Below are 21,774 nucleotides of genomic sequence, written 5' to 3' on the forward strand. Positions count from 1 at the left end.
TAAATTGGATTTCCATTGATTATTTTTGTGTGATTTTGTTGTCAGCACATTCAACTATGTAAAGAAAAAAGTATTTAATAAGATTATTTCATTCATTCAGATCTAGGATGTGTTATTTTAGTGTTCCCTTTATTTTTTTGAGCAGTGTATATATTCTATAAACCCTAGTGAGTAATCTCAACCCCACTTTTACTTTGGCACCTAGAATAGTTCTCTCTATAAGGCAATATGTAATTCATACTATAGCTAGTGTATTGCATTGGTGGCATTTATTTGACCTTGGAGCATGTTTTAAAACCCACATTTAATGCAAATGTCACATAAATATAAACAAATGTGAATCATTGTTAAATACAGGTTAATGACACTTTTCTATTATTACCCTACTAAGTATTCCCTACAATACTTTTACTGTGGCACCGAGAATAGTTTTTTCTATAAACCCATATGTATTCCATATACAGTGATTTGCATTTTGGCCAATGGAATGACACCTACTGAGTATTCCGTACAATACTTGTACTGCAGCAGCCAGAATAGTTTTTGCTCTATAAGCCAATATTTATTCCATCACAGGAGGCTGGTGGCACTTTAATTGGGGAAGGCGGGCTCGTGGTAATGGCTGGAGTGGAGTATGTGGAATGGTATTAAATAGATCAAACACATGGTTTTATGCCGTTCAATTGGCTCCATTCGAGACATTATTATGAGCTGTCTTCCCCTCAGCAGCCTCTACTGTATACAGTGATTCGCAATGAGGACATTTGTCTGACTGGGACATATTTTAAAACCCACATTTTATGCAAATGTACTTAAATATGAGCAAATATGAATCTTTGGTTTATGTTTAGACATATGTGTCATATATCATGAATAAATACAAGTTATTGACACTTTTCTACTATTAAGTGGGGGACTTTTATTTGGAAAAATTCTGTGACCCGGAAAAACTGTTTAAGTGTTGCTGACGAAAAGTGGATTTCTTTGACAGCCTGTCGATGAATAATACACAATTTCACACAAAACATCGAAAACACACTGACCGTTGCATTGATGTCGTTTGACACCTAGTAGCCGTAATCGCAAAGGTAAGCCATTTGATCAGACTTGCTCATACGATAGCTAACGTTACCTCACAACAGCCATTTCTTTGCAATCATGTCTGATGTTAGCTTGCTCACTAGTTAGCACACGCTTGTCAGCTTTCAACGCAGGTTTAGATATGGAAAATATCGATGCAGTTCATCAGCTATCAGTACGTTAGCTACTAACTAGCCAGGTTGTACTTCTAAGTAGCAGCTAGCTAACGAACTTAGAAAACTAACCGTTTCTTTGGATAGCTAACCACCTAGCTAGTTGGCTAGCTAACCACCCAGCTAGTCGGTTGGTGAACCACCCAGCTAGGTAACCACCCGGCTGGACGGCTAGCTAACCACCCGGCAAGTCGGTTGGTGAACCACCCAGCTAGGTAACCCCCGGCTGGCCGGCTAGCTAACCACCCGGCTAGCTAGCTAGTACTGCATTGCTAGACGAAAGCAAAACGGACTATACGGTACCGTTAGCAGCTGTCGATGCAGATGTATTCTAAAATCAACAAAGCGTTTGCTAGATGGCAAACTAACCGTGTGGGTCTTTTGCGATTTCTAGCCAACTACTGTTAGCGTAGAGTTTCCGCAGTAGTGGGACGTGTACGTAGTTGGTCCCATGAATTACCGATTGTGTGGAATGCAACTCGAGTCATTCCTGCCTGCGTGGCCACCGGCACTGCTAGACACGGGTTGCTTATATGGCTAATGTTTAACTTAGCCGGCTAATTCACGGGTTGTCCTCAGTTAACTACCTAGTACATACATTTTCTGGTATAGTGTGTATTTTTTTATTAATTCTTAAGTCCGTTTCATGTCTATTTTGGGCTCCCTAAATAACCTTTCAAATGACAGCCCTAATTTGAGTGGAAATATAATTGCTGTTTTTGATGATGGTGGCAATTGTATCCTCCAGCTGACTGGAAAGTTGTTGTTGTTAGCTATGATTCTGTGACATTGACAGTGGCACTTTGACATATGGCAAGGACCAGAGCCATACATTTAGAATAAATACATAGCTCTGGCAAGGACAAGTTGCTCACATTAGGCAGGGCTATCTGTCGTTGTTGAGTTATGGAGAGCTTAGATAGTTGGATACAGTTACATCATCATCTTACTGAATATGGTATCTCCATTGTTATGCAGGCTCATTTGCCATGTTGCAGGCAGTTTGCTTATCTGCCCTAAATAGCACAACAACCCCCATCTGTGGACAGTCTGATCAATATCTTTGGCCTGAAAACACCCATTACCAACCGATCAATACATCCATCAGGGGCGAAAATCTGATATCAACTTTGGAGGGGACAATTACATGAAATTTTCTCAAGAGCAATTCCTGAGGGGGACACCAAAAGTAGTGCTGTAACACATAGCCTACATTGTAATATGGTAAATGTATATTGAGGAACCAAAGAAATAAGGTGTTTGCTGTACTCCTAACTACCGGTACCCAAAACTACACAACTAATCACAACAGCAATACCATTGCCTTTAACAAATCTTAGTTCAGTCACCAGTTTAAGTTGAGAGTGGGGGTATCCATGGCATTTTCCAATTATGTTCCTATTTTACAAGTCAAAAAAATTGAGAACCTTTCATAATGTTGCCAAACAAAGACTCAACAAACTTACCTGAGACTCCCTGTCTCTGCCAGTCTGTCCCTGCATATCTGTCCCCAGCTCTGCTGTCTGTGTGCCATCTGTTGCCTGCTCTGCCTAATGACATCATTGTGAAACGTTTCCATTAGAATTTCATTTCTTTCTTATGAACATTTTATCAACTAGTCTTTGAGATATTAGGCTACTAGGGTTCTTACTATGCGTTTTGGTGTATTGAAAAATACTCTGATGTCCGTCTTTTATTTTTCTGCCATTTTTCTACCTGGCTGGCTGGCTATTTATTTATATTTATTTATTTATTTATTTATTTATTTAGGTTATTTACAGTAGGAGATGGGCTTCTATCATCTTCAATCATTCTATTTGGGCTTCGATCTAAAAGGTAGCTAGCAAATGTGAAACGGATTAAAATGACAAGAGTTGACAGCTGTATGAGTTCACCATTTACACAACATATGCTGCAACCTTTTGTCATTTTAATAGTTTGTTTCATATTGGCTGGCTTCCAACAATAGCTGAATTTGCAAAGCTAGCGAGCACCAATTCAGTTTCAGTGGTGTTTGCTATAATCTTTGCTACCCGGGTTAAATAAAGGTAAAATAAATAAATAAAAGTTCCCTTGCGACAATTTAGCTTTTGCAACGAGACCATTAAATATATTTAAGACAATGGTAGAAGAGAGTGTAGTTCTGTTCAGTTTGGATTTCAGTTTATCGCTAACCTTATCACAGGGACTTTGAAGCACTAACTTACATCATCTGCCTGCTGATCTTGGAATAAATTGACGATAGCAAAGATTCCATCTTTGACGACGCCACATAAATGGAATAGGTACTAGCTAGCTTAATAGTTAATATTTGCGCGCTAGCTCTGCATATCCAGCTAGTGTGTGTGCGCGATTGACTGGATTAACCTCACGTCAGTTACGTGCATTGAGTGCCTTTCAGACAGTAGATACGACCTCTGTTACCTAGCAAGCTAAGGAACTGGCAGTGGATCAAACCATTGTGAGGCAAAGAGTGGGGGGGTCGCAATCTTTTGAAACTTAAAAACGCGCTATTAAGTGTCTATAATCAGCACAATTGCTTTCATTGCGTATTATTAATATTGTTTAAATTACATAGTTATGTTTCAGTGATATATTGGGGGGGACAAATCATATTTTTCCCAGGATGGGGGGGTCGTGTGTCCCCCGTCCCCCCCGGGATTTCCGCCCCTGACATCCATCTCAACTGACGTGGGTCTGTATGAGAGGAGCCCTGATTTGGAGCCTTCATGTCCTGTCCTGATTCTGTTATCCCAGCTCAACTCTCCTCTGTTGGGGGAGAGGACAGGCTAATATTCCTGTTTGCCTGGAGCTGTGGAGCCAGACAGGCGAGGGTCACTGTCTGACAGCCCAAAACAGACTGGTGGCAGCAGTCTGAGGACAAGCAAGGTGTTATCCAATATCAAAACATCAAATGTTGTTTTGAAAGACAGGGAGTGATAGGCTAGATGGATCCTGTAACTGATCCTGTAACTGGTGGCAGAACAGCCAGTGGGTTAGACAGGGTGTTATGTTGTCAGTAAAGTGATTGTTTAAAACCCCTTGGTGTGGATTCAGGAATCAGTCAGGGTTGGCTTGGTATGGGTGTCTCTCTCAGCTCCGATGACACAGATTAGAGTTGTAATCTGTTACGAATTGAGCCCAGTAATTATACATTACTTTGTCATCATGCTCCTGTCAATCATGTGCCGGCCTGTCCACCATCTTGGCTCCTGCTTTTTCTGTTTGTATGTCTGTCATATATATTATATATAACTGTTTTTCATCACTAATGTCCTCTCTGACCTCCAACAGGCTGGTTGCTGCTGCAGTAGGGGCCTGGTCTAGCTGTGGGTCTAGCTGTGGGTCTAGCTGTGGGTCTAGCTGTGGGTCTAGCTGTGGGTCTAGCTGTGGGTCTACCTGTGGGTCTACCTGTGGGTCTAGCTGTGGGTCTTGTGGTGAGACAGAGATCCACACTTCCTGCCCTACAGAAGGGTGTGTGTAGGAGCTGGGAGGGGGAAGCGACTAGAGGGGGGGCAGGTGCCATGCTCTAGGGGTGAGGTGGGGAAGAGGCGGACTCACAGGTCAGGGGTTGTGGCTGAGGTTGCAGAGGAGATGAAGTTGAAGCAGCGTGTGGTTGTACTGGTTGCTGTGCTACTCCTGTTGGGGCTTGCCAAACTTCTTCTGCTGGACGGAGGAGAGGGGTCCGCAGCCAGCCGACGAGACCTCAGAGCCTTCCGCAAGGTAGGGTTGTGTTTTTGTGTCAGTGTGTATTTATTGTAGTTGGTGCCTGTGTGTAGGCTATGAATGAACGTTTCTATCCATGTGTGTTGTCAGATGGAGGCAGGCCTGTCTCTCTCCCGCGGTGCCCGTTTAACACACACTCTCCAGTCTCCATGGGAGGTGGCAGGCCAGTGGGTGGGCCCAAGGGAGGTGTACCCTGAGGAGACCCCCGAGCTGGCAGCCGTCCTCACCGCGCTGGGCACTGCCAGGGTGGAGCGAGCAGATGTGGGCTACAAGGGAACCCAGCTCAAAGCTCTACTAGTACTGGATGGGGGGCAGAAAGTGGTCTTTAAACCCAAGAGGTGAGAGTGAGAAAACACACATATACACTCCATTCTTTGGTTCTGTGCTGCTGAACAGTCCTCAGGAACTGAGTGTCTCTGTTTCACTCTGACATCTGTCTGTTTGTTGTCTGGTTTTATGTAAGATTAGGCACAGTGCTTTTACTCGGTGGTTTATGTAAGAGGATAACTCTCCATCACTCCCTCCATCTCACTTCCTCCCTTTCTTTCTAGGTATAGTAGAGACCATATGGTAGAAGGAGAGCCATATGCAGGTTATGACAGACACAATGCAGAGGTGGCAGCTTTTCACCTGGACAGGTACGCGCACACACACGTATCGGTCTTATGCATAAATATATACATTTTACATTCGGGATTGGGAATCTGGATACTGGTGTTGCTAGTTGTATCTGAGTGTCTGTCCTGTGTCTGTGCTGTAGGATCCTGGGCTTCAGGAGAGCACCCCTAGTGGTAGGGAGGTTTGTCAACCTGAGGACTGAGATCAAACCTGTCGCCACGGACCAGCTACTCAGTACCTTTCTAATGCAGGGTGAGATGCTAGCACACACACACACACACACACACACACTACAGGGCTCTGTTCGGTCCCACCCATAATATGTTTGCGTATAGGTATGCCACTCCTTAAATGTTGATAAGATAATGTTTTGTGTCTGGGTTCAAGCAGCAGTGGGCTGGATTCTCTCTAAATAGAAATGGTTAACCTCTCTCTCTCTCTCTCTCTCTCTATAGGTAATAATAGTTGTTTCTATGGGAAGTGTTACTACTGTAGAGAGAGTGAGCCGGCATGTGCGGAGGGAGAGAACATGGAGGGATCGTTAACTCTCTGGCTGCCAGATGTCTGGCCGCTCCAGAAACATAGACACCCCTGGGGACGCACTTACAGGGAGGGCAAACTGGCCAGGTGTGTGTATTAACTATTTGTCTGTGTATATGTTAACTGTGTGTGCTTGAGTATTCATTTTGTATGTGTGTGTGTGTGTGTGTGTGTGTAGGTGGGAGTATGATGAGAGCTACTGTGATGCGGTAAAGAAGATGCCTCCGTACGACGCTGGTCCCAGACTGCTGGATGTCATCGACACGGCCATCTTTGATTACCTCATTGGCAACGCAGACCGACATCATTATGAGAGTTTCCAAGACGATGGAGGAGCCAGCATGCTCATTCTGCTGGATAACGCAAAGAGGTGGAACACATACACACTCTACTTATTGTAGCTAATGTTAGCACATGAACGGTATAAACACATTTAGGTACTCTAGACATGACTAAGATGACCTCTCCTTCACCTCTCTCTCTCTCCATCTCTACATCCCACACATCACTCCTCTTTTCTAGGGATGTAACGGTTCACCAAACCCACGGTTTGGTACGTATTGTGGTTATGGTTCGGTACAGCGAAAATGAATAATGTTCAACATTCACAATGTTCCCTGCATTGTCTCTTGTGATCGGATTGCTTTGATTGACCTCTCAAGTGTCCATTCTGATGCTGCATGTTGGTGGTGGGAATTAACCAGTTGTCACATTTACATTTAAGTCATTTAGCAGACGCTCTTATCCAGAGCGACTTACAAATTGAAGTCCTAATACCAGTTGTATGCATTCATGTGATTGGAACTCGTTGAGAAACGTTGATTGGCTAATGTTCAACAAGCTGTGTCAACCATAAACTAAAAGTGCAGCGATCATGCTTGGAAACAGAGTTCAAAAACCACATTTAATAGTTTGCTTTTTATAAATAATGTTTTGTTAAATTTAACTGCTGAAAATGCTGTTAGAGGCCATTTCCTAGGTAGGTGACAGAGGTAACCATATGGGAGAAGTTGGTGCTCAGGATGATGGACAAGTTTCCCACTAGTAATTACCAGTTTGAGAGCTGTTCAAGTGGATTTTTCCCAGTCATGGAAAATTCTCACTTGGTTACGAACGCACCATGACACTGCCTCCTTCAGTGCCAGATGCGCACTTGTGAGTCTCATAAAGGGGGCATGTCTTTAGCATGGTACATCTCCCACTGTGGGGTAACGTGATGGGCTGTCACTGTTAAGTGAAACAGAAGGTGCATTGGTTGAAAACTTCCTGCTTTGGTTTGCTTATAAAGAGCGTAGGGCTCACCCCTTTGTTGACTGGTCGATTGTTTTTTATGGTTCCCAAGACGCCTGTCACAGTGGACTAATCCACTCTAAGACTGATACTGACATTTTATATGGTTATATTATGTAAAAATAATGGTGCAACACTAATAAATCTGGTATTATTTTATAACAAATGCACTTTCTGCCGCTTTGGGTATGGTCGCTGTCCTCGGTTCCAAAACAATCTTTAGTGAGCTGTAGAATTTGTTCCTTTCCCTATGTTGCTATCTGCATAATAGCAAAATGAACCAGCATATTGGGATTGAGAACAACACGGCGGAGGCAGCAGAGACGAGGAAACAGCCCTTGCTTTAAGCCCTATTCAGACGGGCTTAGTTTTACTGGGGGAGGTTGGGTAATGTAATTATGTGCACAAAACACCACATCTGTAATTTTAGTCCCGTCCGAATCTGTCAGTCATTTGTACATGGCTGGAGAGTAATAATTCCAGAAGAATAACCTACTGTTTTTTGGAGAACTCCAAGGTCCTCTGATGGTACTAGTCCCGTGTGAATCAACATCCCTGTGTTCTGAGAAAAATGTCTGAGTTTGACAGGTGTTGCTTACGGTTTGAGCATGAAAACAACAACTGTTTTGATAAATTGAATGAAGTGCTGCGCATAGCCTATATATGAAGGGCCTGTATCAACTTTCAAAGTGAATGCTTTTGTTCATTTGTTTTGTGCGTATGAATAGAATATTGCCAAATGCATCAGTAAAAAATATTGAGCCTATTTAATGTAACCCTTGCTGTTAATAGATCGCAAAGCAGCATACAACTGACCTAAGTGTTTGGAAATGATAAGTTAACTTTTATATCCATAGCCTTAAAACGCATCTCAAGTGCAAGGGCACTGTTTAGCTCACATCTGAAGACTGGGGGGCATTTAGGATGTCTACTGCGGATCGCTAAAATATGCTAATGATTCTCATAACACTTGCTCAATTCAAACATTATGGCGACACTATACCAGAGGTTTGGTATGGTTTTTGGGAACCAAGCTCGAGTTATCAGTGTAGCCCTGTTATCGCCTGGACTTGCAATATCTTCACGCCAAGAAAATAACTTCCAGACTTCTGTAAATTTAAAGCGAAAAAACTAAGAATTACAGGGGGGGAGTTTGGAAAAAATGAATCCCATCCAAATCATCCTCTGGAATAACAGACATTCTGGGGTAATAATTACATAACCGATGTTCTCTAGTAATACTAGTCCCATGGGAATTGGGCTTAGCCTAATTGTCCCCAAAAAATTGACGATAGAGCAAACAAACTTAAGTCTATAATCAATAGCCTAACTGTTAAATGTGCCTGGCTTTGTGCCTGGCTAAATCATCCATGTACAGTCAGTCAAAAGTTTGGACACACCTACTCATTCCAGGGTTTTTCTTTATTTTTACTGTAGTTTACATTGTATAATAATAGGGAAGACATAAAAACTATGAAATAACACATATGGAATCATGTAGTAATGAAAAAAGTGTTAAACAAATCAAAATATATTTTGAGATTCTTCAAAGTAGCCACCCTTTGCCTTGATGACAGCATTGCACACTTGTGGCGTGGTGATATACTGTTAACGTTTTATTTTTAACTGTCCATCGCCATTGTAATCTACTGGGAAGCCAAACATGTTCCTATACTGGAGATTTAAATGATGGAGGATCCTCTAATTCTGGTTTATCGACTCCACCACTCGCCACCGTACAGAACTAGTTCCCGGCTGCGCCTCACGAAGGTTTCAAACTGTTTGAAATGCGCCAATTAAGAATTACATTTTGATTACAATGTGCGCATGGGCTCAAGTTGTTTTAACGGAATAGTCAGATTTACTTGAGGCATAGACCTACAATGCAGCGTTCACATGGCCTGTAGGCCTACAACGCAGCGTTCACATGGCCTGTAGGCCTACAACGCAGCTGTCGTGTCTTTGGCTATGCCGGATTAAGTGATATGACATGCTAACCTATAAAATGATTTCTCTGTAATTAATATTACCTGATTAAGCTAATCATGTAAATGTAATTAACTAGAAAGTCGGGGCACCACGGAAGAACGTTTATAGAGCCATTAATAAACTCTTAAAATACTTTGTAATATTTTACATCGATAGCAGTCAATATTAACCCTTGTCTTATTTTCAGTCATAATGAAAGTTGTAAATTCTTGGTTATCTTCACGAACCCTGGCTAACAAGTTGAATCAGCAATACAAAATTGGGTTTAATTATGTATTTACTAAATACCTAAACTAATCACACAGAATTACAAATACACCGAATACAAATGATGTCATACATGATGGCTGGTTACACAAAGGAAAGGGGGTTGGGCTTGAATGAAAGAGCGGGAAGACTTAGGAACAAACAAACAGCAGCTATGCTATCGTAAATACATTATCTTATGCATTCTAAATTACCGCCCATTTGGAAAAGGAAAATGCAATAAATATTTACTCTGAGCTGCGATTCGGTAGATTGGTCGTAGATGCTGGCCGGGTTGGCCAACAGATCTTCCTGTACTCAGAAGAATGTCTCTGGTGGTAAATTGGATACGGGGTGGTATCTTCGTCCGTCTGTTAGACTGGATCCATCGTCCGTCCTTTCCTAGCCCACGTCTACAGCGGCCGCTGCTAACTCAACGGCTAGGAAGTATCACTTCTGTAGTGAATAAGCTCAAAGTTCATACCATTTGCCACCAAAGCTCACGCCGAGGTTGGCTTAGTTCTGTACTTGACATGTGTGTCCTTCTAACATAGAGGCTGCAGACCTCACGTACTGGAACAACGTGGTTATCTTTTCATCAAAGGCTTATATAGTGGAGAGGGGGAAGGAGGTGTTTCATCGTTTATAACCCCTGTCTCTTCAGAGGGTTGGGCCACTGATCAAGCAGGGCACTTTCCTTATGAAAACCCAATTCTCTCATTTGGAAGCTAAAATTACATTTAATCTCCTAACAAACAATTTCAATATCAAACATTTCAATTGCATAACAATTCCATGTGACTCTGATAACTAGAGGGTGTATACTTTCCCAGGTACAGTTTATGTCGTCCTGTCATCAGTCATAATGTCTCAGATGACAACCGAACTGACATCCATACTCATTACGTTCCAAAGCATATTTCCAACTGGTTTTATTACCAAAATATGGTTCCTTTCCCCATTTTTTTCTGATGTTCCCAGACTCTCTATATTTAACAGGACAGCAGTCCTTCAGGACAGCAGTCCTTCAGTAGGGTCAGAGAGGGGAAGGGAGAAAGGTATTTATGGGGGGGGGGTCATAAACCTTACCCACAGGCCAACGTCATGACACAGCGTTCACATGGCCTGTAGGCCTACAACGCAGCGTTCACATGGCCTGTAGGCCTACAACGCAGCGTTCACATGGCCTGTAGGCCTACAACGCAGCGTTCACATGGCCTGTAGGCCTACAACGCAGCGTTCACATGGCCTACAACGCAGCGTTCACATGGCCTGTAGGCCTACAACGCAGCGTTCACATGGCCTGTAGGCCTACAACGCAGCGTTCACATGGCCTGTAGGCCTACAACGCAGCGTTCACATGGCCTGTAGGCCTAGTCTTTTTGTTTTGTAAATAAACTCAGCGAAAAAGAAGCTTCCCTTTTTCGGAACCCTGTCTTTCAAAGAATTTGTAAAAATCCAAATAATTTCACATATCTTCATTGTAAAGGGTTTAAACACTGTTTACCATGCTTGTTCAATGAACCATAAACAATAAATGAACATGCACCTGTGGAACGGTCGTTAAGACACTAACAGATGGTAGGCAATTAAGGTCACAGTTATGACAACTTAGGACACTAAAGAGGCCTTTCTACTGACTGAAAAACACCAAAGAAAGATGCCCAGGGTCCCTGTTCATCTGTGTGAATGTGCCTTAGACATGCTGCAAGGGGGCATGAGGACTGCAGATGTGGCCAGGGCAATAAATTGCAATGTCCGTACTGTGAGACGCCTAAGACAGCGCTACAGGGAGACAGGATGGACAGCTGATCGTCCACAGTGGCAGACCACGTGTAACAACACCTGCACAGGATCGGTACATCCGAACATCACACCTGTGGGACAGGTACAGGATGGCAACAACAACTGTCCGAGTTACACCAGGAACGCACAATCCCTCCATCAGTGCACAGACTGTCTGCAATAGGCTGAGAGAGGCTGGACTGAGGGCTTGTAGGCCTGTTGTAAGGCAGGTCCTCACCAGACATCACCGGCAACAACGTCCCCTATGGGCACAAACCAACCGTCGCTGGACTAGACAGGACTGGCAAAAAGTGCTATTCACTGACGAGTCGCGGTTTTGTCTCACCAGGGGTGATGGTCGGATTTGCGTTTATCGTCAAAGGAATGAGCGTTACACCGAGGCCTGAACTCTGGAGCGGGAGAGATTTGGAGGGTCTGTCATGGTCTGGGGCGGTGTGTCACAGCATCATCGGACTGAGCTTGTTGTCATTGCAGGCATTCTCAACGCTGTGCGTTACAGGGAAGACATCCTCCTCCCTCATGTGGTACCCCTCAAGCAGGCTCATCCTGACATGACCCTCCAGCATGACAATGCCACCAACCATACTGCTCGTTCTGTGTGTGATTTCCTGCAAGACAGAAATGTCAGTGTTCTGCCATGGCCAGCGACGAGCCCGGCTCTCACGTCTGGGACCTGTTGGATCGGAGGGTGAGGGCTAGGGCCATTTCCCCCCCCCCCCCTCCCCCCAGAAATGTCCGGGACCTTCAGGTGCCTTGGTGGAAGAGTGAGGTAACATCTCACAGCAAGAACTGGCAAATCTGGTGCAGTTCATGAGGAGATGTACTGCAGTACTTAATGCAGCTGGTGGCCATACCAGATACTGACTGTGACTTTTGATTTACACATGTTAAGTTTAAATATTTAAATATATGTTTAAATATTTACACATGTTAAGTTTGCTGAAAATAAACGCAGTTGACAGTGAGAGGACCAAACGGTTCAGTATGAATGTGTACCATTATACCCCTACTCTTTTTCCTCTGATCCTGTTGATTAATCTACTGAGCTGTGTGTGTCCTAGACTGTGTGTTATGACAGTGTGTATGCAGGTGTTTAATAGCGATGTAACGATTCACCGATAACTTTAGCATTTTAACTAATTAGCAACTTTTCAACTAGGAAAAGGAAGGGCCTAATGAATTTATTTAAATTGCCTGATTTCCTTATATGAACTCTAACTCAGTAAAATCTTTGAAATTGTTGCATGTTTTATTTTTTCAGTATACTTAGCATGTTAGTTAACCCTTTAACATAATTCCTAAATTTAACCCTAACCCAGCTAACATTAGCCACCAGCTAGAATTCATATGATAACATTAGTTTTGCAAATTCGTAACATTGTACATTTTGCTAATTTGTAATCGATTTATAGTTCATATCATAGGAAATGGGTGATGGACATCACCTTCAGCTTTCAAATGTTTGTAAAATGGCTTGTGTGATATTAGACTTTATTAGTTGAGTGACAACCAATGTTATTTGCTTGGTTATTTTTTATAAAATGCCCAGTTAAATGTTTTACCGGAATAAAAGTAGCCTAAGCTACCGCTGGAGTAGAGTATTTGAGTGAGTTGAGCAGTCGGAAATCCCTCACGTATGAATTAAAAATAATTGAACTAACCTGTGGTATATTCAATTGATTGGACATGATTTGGAAAGGCACACACCTGTGTACATAACGTCCCACAGTTGACATTGCATGTCAGCTCAAAAACCAAGCCATGAGATCAAAGGAATTGGCCGTAGAGCTCCGAGACAGGATTGTATTGAGGCACAGATCTGGGGAAGGGTACCAAAACATGTCTTCAGTATTGAAAGTCCACAAGAACACCGTTGCCTCCATCTTTCTTAAATGGAAGAAGTTTGGAACAATCAAGACTCTTCCTAGTGCTGGCCTCCCAGGCAAACTGAGCAAGCGGGGTAGAAGGGCCTTGGTCAGTGAGGTGAGCAAGAACCCAATGGTCACTCTGACAGAGCTCCAGAGTTCCTCTGTGGAGATGGTTGGCCTTCTGGAAGGTTCTCCCATCTCTGCAGCACTCCACCAATCAGGTCTTTGTGGTTGTGGCCAGATGGAAGCCACTCTTCAGCAAAAGGCACATGACAACCCGCTTGGAGTTTGTCAAAAGGCACCTAAAGGACTCTGACCATGAGAAACAAGATTCTCTGGTCTGATGAAACCAAGATTGAACTCTTTGGCCTGAATGCTAAGCGTCACGTCTGGAGGAAACCTGACACCATCCCTATGGTGAAGCATGGTGGTGGCAGTATCATGCTGTGGGGATGTTTTTCAGTGGCAGGGACTGGGAGACTAGTCAGGATCGAGGGAAAGATGAAAAGGAGCAAAGTACAGAGATCCTTTGTGAAAACCTGCTCAGGCCATCAGACTGGGGCGAAGATTCACCTTCCAACAGGACAGCGACCCAAAGCACACAGCCAAGACAATGAAGGAGTGGCGTTGGGACAAGTCTCTGAATGTCCTTGAGTGGCCCAGCCAGAGCTCGGACTTGAACCCGATCAAACATCTCCGGAGAGACCTGAATATAGCTGTGCAACGATGCTCCCCATCCAACCTGACAGAGCTTGCAAGGATCTGCAGAGATGAATGGGAGAAAATCCCAAATACAGGTGTACCAAGCTTGTAGCGTCATACCCAAGAAGACTTGAGGCTATAATCACTGCTAACGGTGCTTCAACAAAAAAACTGAGTAAAGGTTCTGAATACTTAGTTGAAGTCAGAAGTTTACAAACACTTAGGTTGGAGTCATTAACTCGATTTTTCAACCACTCCACAAATTTCTTGTTAACAAACTATAGTTTTGGCAAGTCGGTTAGGACATCTACTTTGCATGACAAGTCATTTTTCCAACAATTGTTTACAGATTATTTCACTTATAATTCACTGTATGTGCCTTTAAACAGCTTGGAAAATTCCAGAAAATAATGTCGTGGCTTTAGAAGCTTCTGATAGGCTTATTGACATAATTTGAGTCAATTATTTTCTGGAATTTTCCAAAGCTGTTTAAAGGCACAGTCAGCTTAGTGTATGTAAACTTCTGGAATTGTGATACAGTGGAATAATCTGTCTGTAAACAATTGTTGGAAAAATGACTTGTGTCATGCTGAAAGTAGATGTCCTAATCGACTTGCCAAAACTATAGTTTGTTAACAAGAAATTTGTGGAGTGGTTGAAAAACGAGTTTTAATGACTCCAACCTAGGGGTTGAAGTCCGAAGTTCACATACACTATCTCTCAAAGTTTCCCTTTCTATAACTTTTCTCTCTCTGCTCTGGTCAACATGAGCCTGCAACTCATCTCTCCAGCGTTGCACTTTATCATTTATTTCCTTGTAGAATCATGGCTGTGCGGGTTCTGGAGGAGCTGCAGCAGCCCTGATCACTTGAAATTGTTAGATTCTAATTCTCTGAGTAAAAAAACTCAGACACTATGAAAGCTTAACCAAGTTTATTCTTCCCAGAGGATCAATACAGTTGCATTAGACAAAACATGTTTTCACCAACACAAGTGTATCTATTTATACTCCAATTTAGATGCACTCCTTCTCCAGCCCTTACATCTTTTATGGTTCAACAGGAAGACGAAGTGATAGGGTAATAAACCGTTCCTTCTCCCTTAAGCTGACCTGACTTCAACCCCTTTGATGCCTAATCCAAAGCTTTCTCTCCTCGTGATCGCTTCCTGGCACTCAATATTTCAATAGGATGCCTGATATGTAAACGTTATAGATTACCCTCTCTCCCTCAGTGACATGAATAAATATATTTCATGTTCTCAGAACCCAACAAAATACATTTGCCAAAGTTATAGAATTACTGCTGTCTGTGTAACAGTATAGCTTCCGTCCCTCTCCTCGCCCCTACCTGGGCTCGAACCAGGGACCCTCTGCACACATCGACAACAGTCACCCTTGAAGCATCGTCACCCATCGCTCCACAAAAGCCGCGGCCCTTGCAGAGCAAGGGGTACAACTACTTCAAGGTCTCAGAGCGAGTGACGTCACCGATTGAAACGCTATTAGCACACACCCCGCTGACTAGCTAGCCATTTCACATTGGTTACATCTGTTCATAAAGAAATGTAATTATTCAGAATAGCCTAATACACCATGAAAATGCCCAATAACAAGGCATAGCCTACCAACCTAGCCTACAGTTGGGATCGTGATGCAAATCTGTCAGTGAACAGCATGCAGACAACAGGCCTTTCCCAATATTTCAAATACTATTGTGGAAATCACAGGTTGGAAAGCAAATTGCTCCTGCTGAAAAGAGAAGACTATAATCTATCTGTTGTAGGCTACCAAAATATCTCATCAACTTCCAAATATTGTTTTACAAAGTAAAACGGATAGGCTTTTGGCATCACCGGCGAGTGAGGTGCGCATCATTTGTGGAATCAGTGAAACTGGAAAGCATTTTTAGGACAATAATTTCCTCCTCATATTGTAGCCTGCTATATGTCTCCACACACCTAGGCCAAGGATATTGATGGATTCAAGACAAGGTCATTTTTATCGATCTCAGTTTGTCAGTGTCATTTCGATCATTTGTGTGGTATTAAAGATTCTATCAAAGTCTCCAGTCATGTAAAATGACAGAGAATTGCATGAAATGGGTTTATAAAAGGCCACATATTTCATGGTCCGTAGGCTACTAACATTTTCCCCCGTGTGTGCAACTTCTGTAAGCGCTTCTACTCTATGCCACTACGCAAATGTGATGATATGCATGCAATGATTTTTTAAATGCGTTCTGGTACCTCCGAGCTCCCCAGGTCACCCCCCTCTCTCGCCCACTTTTTGTTCCTGCTCCTCCCGATTTTACTAATTAAGCACGGGTTAAGTTGATCATTTAATATCGAATACAGCAATCACTTTTGCTACCCACACTGCATGGTCAAAGCGGGAGAAGAAGTGAAGCTCACTGTGTCAAAATTTCCAAATAGTCTACCATTAGATTTATGAGACTGGGATGAAATCCAAAGTAGCACTGTATATTCATTGGCTATAGCATAGCTAATTGTTAATAAGTATTTATACATTACTAGCTCTAACACATTTAATCTTCAAAAATGACAAATGAATTAGTGGTTGACGGTGATTTCAGATAAAAAATTAAAAAATGGGTGGTGGGTGGACAAAAAGATAACTTTGTCCCCCCCTAACTGAAAGTGGGGTGGTAGATGCCCAGTTTCCCTTATGGCTCAGCTCAGGTGCCTACATATAACAGACATATACATAATTTACGCACACACAGAAGTCCAGCTCAGAGAGGCCCAGCTCATAAGGTTCATCAGCAGCAGATTTTAATTTAGAGTGGAAAATGAATGTGTTTATGCAACAAATGCATTGAACTGAATCGCATTGATTTGTTCCTCTAATCAAACCAAATCTTACCGAATCATTTCAAACCAAAATGTATCGTTCCTGTACCGGAGCCCATGTATCTAGATACTTATCGAATCGTCTTGAAAGGGAGAGATGCACATCCGTAGTGTCTAACCAATCTTACTGTGTTTTCTTCTTGTTTGTAGTTTTGGGAATGCAGCTCTGGATGAAAGAAGCATTTTGGCCTCTCTGTATCAATGTTGCATGTGAGTTTACACACACACACACACACACTGAAAATACCAACATTTGTCAGTAATCACGACCCATTTCTCCTTTCTGCGGTGTGTTTATGAGCTGTTTTTTTTCTTCATATCTTTACATTCTTACACCTCTCCCTCCCTCCATCTGTCAGGGTGCGTATGTCTACGTGGAACAGGTTGAACCTGCTGAGGGCAGGGGCTCTGAGTTCAGCCATGAGGCAGGCCTTGACCTTTGACCCCATCAACCCCGTCCTGGCCGAGCCCCACCTGGCCGCCCTGGACAGACGGCTGTCTGGTGTCATAGCAACCATCCGGCAGTGTGTGGAGTCACAGGGCCCTGACAACACACTGATAGAGGACCGCATGAACCTGCCACACTCCTAAAGGAGGACAGGAGAAAGAGGGATGGGGGGGAAGGGGGTAGAGACCAGTCCCATCCCTTGTGGAGGACAAGAGAGAGAGAGGGATAGATGGATGGAGGAGAGACGAGGGAAAGGAGAAGCTGTCTCACCCAGAGAGCGAAAGAGAGGGTTGAGTCATGGTAGGAGGAGCTGGATGATAAACCCCCTTCCACACTCCCCCTCCTCTCAGGGTTTCCCAGAATGGGACAGGAAATGACTCCAGCAGCAGGAAGTGGTGTCCTCTACAAACTGTTTCCCTCCACACTAGAACACTTGAACCTAATGGGATCTATATCTGAGGAACTGTATCCCCAATGTCTCTCCTCTGCCTTCCGCACACACACCTCGTGCCAAACCCTCCCTCTCTCGTCCAGTAATAACGAGGGAACCAAAGCCATAGGACTCAACCCAGCGACACTCAGGATAGCAGGCGTCGCTCACACAGCCATAGCACCCCACTCCATGTGGACACAACACTCCCAGCGAAATCCACTGGACAGACAGTGGAGAGGGAGACTGGTTAAATGACCAAGGGGAATTTTGTGGTCAGTCTGATTGTGACTGACAAACAGATGTGACTGTGTCCAAAATGACACCATATTTCCTATATAGTGCATAAGGCTCTTGCCAAAAGTACTGCACTGTATAGGGAGGGAATTGTGTGCAATTTCAGAATCTGCGAACTGACTGGATGTGTCTCAAATGCTGCTCTATTCAACATATATTGCACTAGTTTTGGCCCCAGTTTCTCAGACCTTATTCCAATTTCTGAATTAAAAGCACTTTCAATAGAGATTGTTCATTAAGCATGCTTTTTTAGTCCAGGATTAGACTTGATCTGGGTCTAAGAAACTGGCCTATGAGGTTTTAAAGGTTGGCTACATACTCTAGGGCTTTGGTCAAGACTAGTGCACTATTTTGGGAATAGAGTATCCTTTGAGACATTACCAGTGTGTACATAACTAACTGTTGAATAGCATTACTGAGAGAGTATAATTATGAGAATTGTAATATTAAATGAACCTAATTTAGTGTCGTGCCTGAATGTGTGTGCATGAGTGTAGGGCAGGAGTCGGTCACCCAAAAACATCCTGCAATCCGTTTTTTGTCAAAAACAACTGTGTCAATCACCAGGAATCCTGCAAAGAAATTGTGTAATTTAGGAAATCTGTTCCCAAATATTCTGACAAATGAAAAGATGTTATCGTGTCAATCTAATCAAGGTATGAACTAATTTTCAAATAGTCTCTTTGAGCTTAGTTGTGGTCAATGTGCAGTGTTCATTATTATGTTCCCCCCCCCCCCGACCATCTGCTCCAATCAGAATCGTCCAGCAGCTGTATCTAGTTGTCTATACCTGGTGTAGGTGGTGCCATACTGTAGTTGAGTATGCTACTGATGTTTTAAAGAGATAATTTGGGACAGGGAGGGGGAAGATGGGAAGTTTGGGGCTGTATAGGTATATAATGTTTTCAACATTAAAAATGAATTTTTTTAATTCTGTATTTCAGTGTTCTGTATAAAACAAAAACAAGTAATGGCTCCTATTCAATTGGCTTTTCTTGAAAAGGTGGTTTATACAGATGTAGGATATTCATTTTATCACACTTGTTACTAAGAATTTTCCTGCATTGTAGGAAATGCAGATGAGATTCATGATTTACTGAACCTGCACTTTTCATGTAGCTCAATTTTACTGGTCAAATTAAGAGTTTACATCTATCTGTACATGCTTTTGTATAGATGCTCCTATATAGAGAGTCTAAAGATGCTCAAACTATCAACTGTTACTCTTTCTATTTGCAACAACTTCGATTTTTCCTGTTCCTCCCTTTAGAGGGAGCCAGATCACTACAGTAGAAACCTCTAGATACAGTAGAAACCTCTAGATACAGACATACCAGACAGGACAACCGATGCCGCCACTTTTCCTCTCTTTACTATCTTGCACAAACAGCCTGAGGTCATCTGTGGCATAGCCTGGTGGTAACAGATTAAAAGTGAGAGATACATTTATAATCATAGATGTATGGCTAGAGGATAGAAAACAGTATGAAAGGCTGTGTGTGTGGGATGACTGGTGGTGGTAGCCTCATGACCTATAGTTTCTAATCAGACTGATCTCTGGAAGTTCCTCCTGTGACTGGCTGGCCAGAACATTGTTTGTGTTTGATAGGTGTTATTAACCCTTTAATTATGGCATTTATACAGATGCAGTCCATGTTCTGGTTATTAATGTAACAAAGGGGGTCTTTTACCGGTAAGTCATTCCTTGTTGAGCTAACTGTAAAAACCTCACTTTACGTGTTAGAGCTGAAATGCAGCTGTCAGATACAGACATTCATACAGAGGGGAGTCCCCTGGACAACACTACTGGAGAATGGGCCTTCTCTCCATCTCTGGGTGGAAGATGGCAAACACACCATTGATATGTGTGATAACAGCCCACTCATACCCAGAGTCAGGCCTGGTCTCCCAGTATCAGAGTGGAAGGAACATGCACATACAGTCCTCGGGTGTCTCCCCATGTGTGATTGTATGTGAATCAGATCCAGCAAGACCTGCATCCACCCATAATTTCCACTTATACCAGTTCTCAGCTGTTTGCGTGCCAAAATAGCACCCGCACGCGCAGACACACACACACACACACACTTTATTTTCCATGGAATCGTGTTTACAGAGATGCTTGGTTTCATGTTCTTTCTCTCCCTCTTTCTCTCCCTCGCTCTTTTGTTTGATTCACTTTCTCAGGTTCATTATGAGTCAGCGACAGCAAAAACATGTCACACACACCGATATCAGATGGGGGGGATGTATGGGGTTACAGTAGGTGGGCTCTTCCAGATAAGTTTATCCCTGTGACAGAAAGTCCATCTCAAATGTCTCCATGTCTGTTTTATTACTGTGAGGGTGGGGGTTTTCTGTGTGATCTCTTGCACTAACACTCAACTCTACCCTACATCCCAAAGTTCACTCCACTGTATACTTTTATGCTCAAGGTGGTTGTTACACTAGGTGGTTCAGTGAACTTCTGGATGCTAGTGGGATGATGATGATGAGTAACCTTGCCTGAGACCTGAAGACTTGTTGTGTCCAACTGTTCTGAATGCGTTGTACCTTGAATGTGGACAGTCGATGCATTTTGTTCTAACCTGCATATCGGACCTCAGAAGTAAAAGGTCCTCTGGAAAAATGTGCAATATTTTTACCACCTGGGGGATTTCAAGAGAATAGTTGTTTGATAGACCGTGGCCAGACATGCAGTACCAACCTCTCTCTGTCTGACCTATATCAACCAGCTAACTGGAAGCAGATCTCTCAAGCTGTTGTTTGATGCTTAAATCACTGACTGTTAATCAGCATCACTGATTGAGAAATAGGGGAAACATTTTTATAAGAGATGGGAGAAGAGAGAGAAATCATCATGGTACCGGATTGTGTGAGAGTGATTCATCTGTCACCACATCCCATCCTGATTAAACATATCACAACTACAATTGCTGTACAGCCCCTAATGGGAGCTACTGCTTTGTGGGTTGGAGGGGTATTTACCAGAGATCATATATATAAAGGTTTTTACTCACCTTCACATGCATGCAGTCATGCACACACCACCACCACACACGCATGCATGCACACACACAAGTCAGTGGGTGGTTGCCCATGTGTGATTGCTGGGAACAGTAGATGAGGGCCAAAACCATGTAACTGAGCAGCTTAGCTCTCGCTGTGTCAGCACACTGTTATCAGAGGTGTTGGAAAACAGACAGACAAGCCTTACACCGGCTCAGCTCAGAGGTCCTTTGTTTAATGATCAACCTGGTTGGAGTCCGGTCATTCATTATTTGCAGTGTTTGCCATCATGAGAACACTGAAATGCAATCATGATGGTTAAACTCTAACACAGTAAATGCATACTGTACCTCTGAAAGACTGGTTAGATCAGGGGGAAAACAGTGACTTAGTCTGGACTGAGGGTAAGATAGAAGCCCGGCTTTCTACTGAAGTTAAGCTAAGCAGGTGCAGGCTTGGTTAGTGCCTGGTATGGGAGCAGTGCTGGCCCTAGCCTTTTGGGGGCCCTAAGCGAGATTTGGTTGCCCTGAAATTCTACCCATTTTGACATTGGGGGTAGAGAAATCTTTGCAGTTTAAATCTAATTTCCTGCAATTCTAGACATTTTGCCATGACTTATGCCATGTTAATGATATCTGAGTGAGAGTGACTAACAAAAATCAATGGGGGTCCCCTGGAGGT

General features: G+C 43.1%; 1 protein-coding gene across 2 annotated transcripts; it reads left to right on the forward strand.

The window, feature by feature from the left end:
- Positions 1 to 945: 945 nt before the first annotated feature.
- Positions 946 to 19,056, forward strand: fam20b (FAM20B glycosaminoglycan xylosylkinase). Of its 2 annotated transcripts, XM_029707417.1 has the most exons (10): positions 946 to 1,088; positions 4,548 to 4,976; positions 5,070 to 5,317; positions 5,531 to 5,617; positions 5,740 to 5,849; positions 6,053 to 6,224; positions 6,316 to 6,507; positions 6,660 to 6,690; positions 17,060 to 17,119; positions 17,269 to 17,357. In XM_029707417.1, the coding sequence occupies exons 2-9, from the start codon at positions 4,848 to 4,850 to the stop codon at positions 17,081 to 17,083; spliced, it is 993 nt and encodes a 330-aa protein (XP_029563277.1). In that variant the 5' UTR covers positions 946 to 1,088; positions 4,548 to 4,847; the 3' UTR covers positions 17,084 to 17,119; positions 17,269 to 17,357. The 2 variants fall into 2 exon arrangements, with proteins under 2 accessions (XP_029563277.1, XP_029563276.1); XM_029707416.1 differs by lacking the exon at positions 6,660 to 6,690 and having other exon boundaries at positions 17,269 to 19,056.
- Positions 19,057 to 21,774: the final 2,718 nt, after the last annotated feature.

Source organism: Salmo trutta, chromosome 22 (genome assembly GCF_901001165.1).
Source record: "Salmo trutta chromosome 22, fSalTru1.1, whole genome shotgun sequence".
Lineage (NCBI taxonomy): Eukaryota > Metazoa > Chordata > Actinopteri > Salmoniformes > Salmonidae > Salmo > Salmo trutta.

Bases quoted from the DNA above. Each gene is read 5' to 3' on its own strand.
- fam20b (XM_029707416.1), top strand. From the start codon at position 4,848: ATGAAGTTGAAGCAGCGTGTGGTTGTACTGGTTGCTGTGCTACTCCTG. The intron at 4,977-5,069 runs GTAGGGTTGTGT...GTGTGTTGTCAG, and splicing joins ACCTCAGAGCCTTCCGCAAG to ATGGAGGCAGGCCTGTCTCT. The intron at 6,508-17,059 runs GTGGAACACATA...TCTTGTTTGTAG, and splicing joins CTGCTGGATAACGCAAAGAG to TTTTGGGAATGCAGCTCTGG.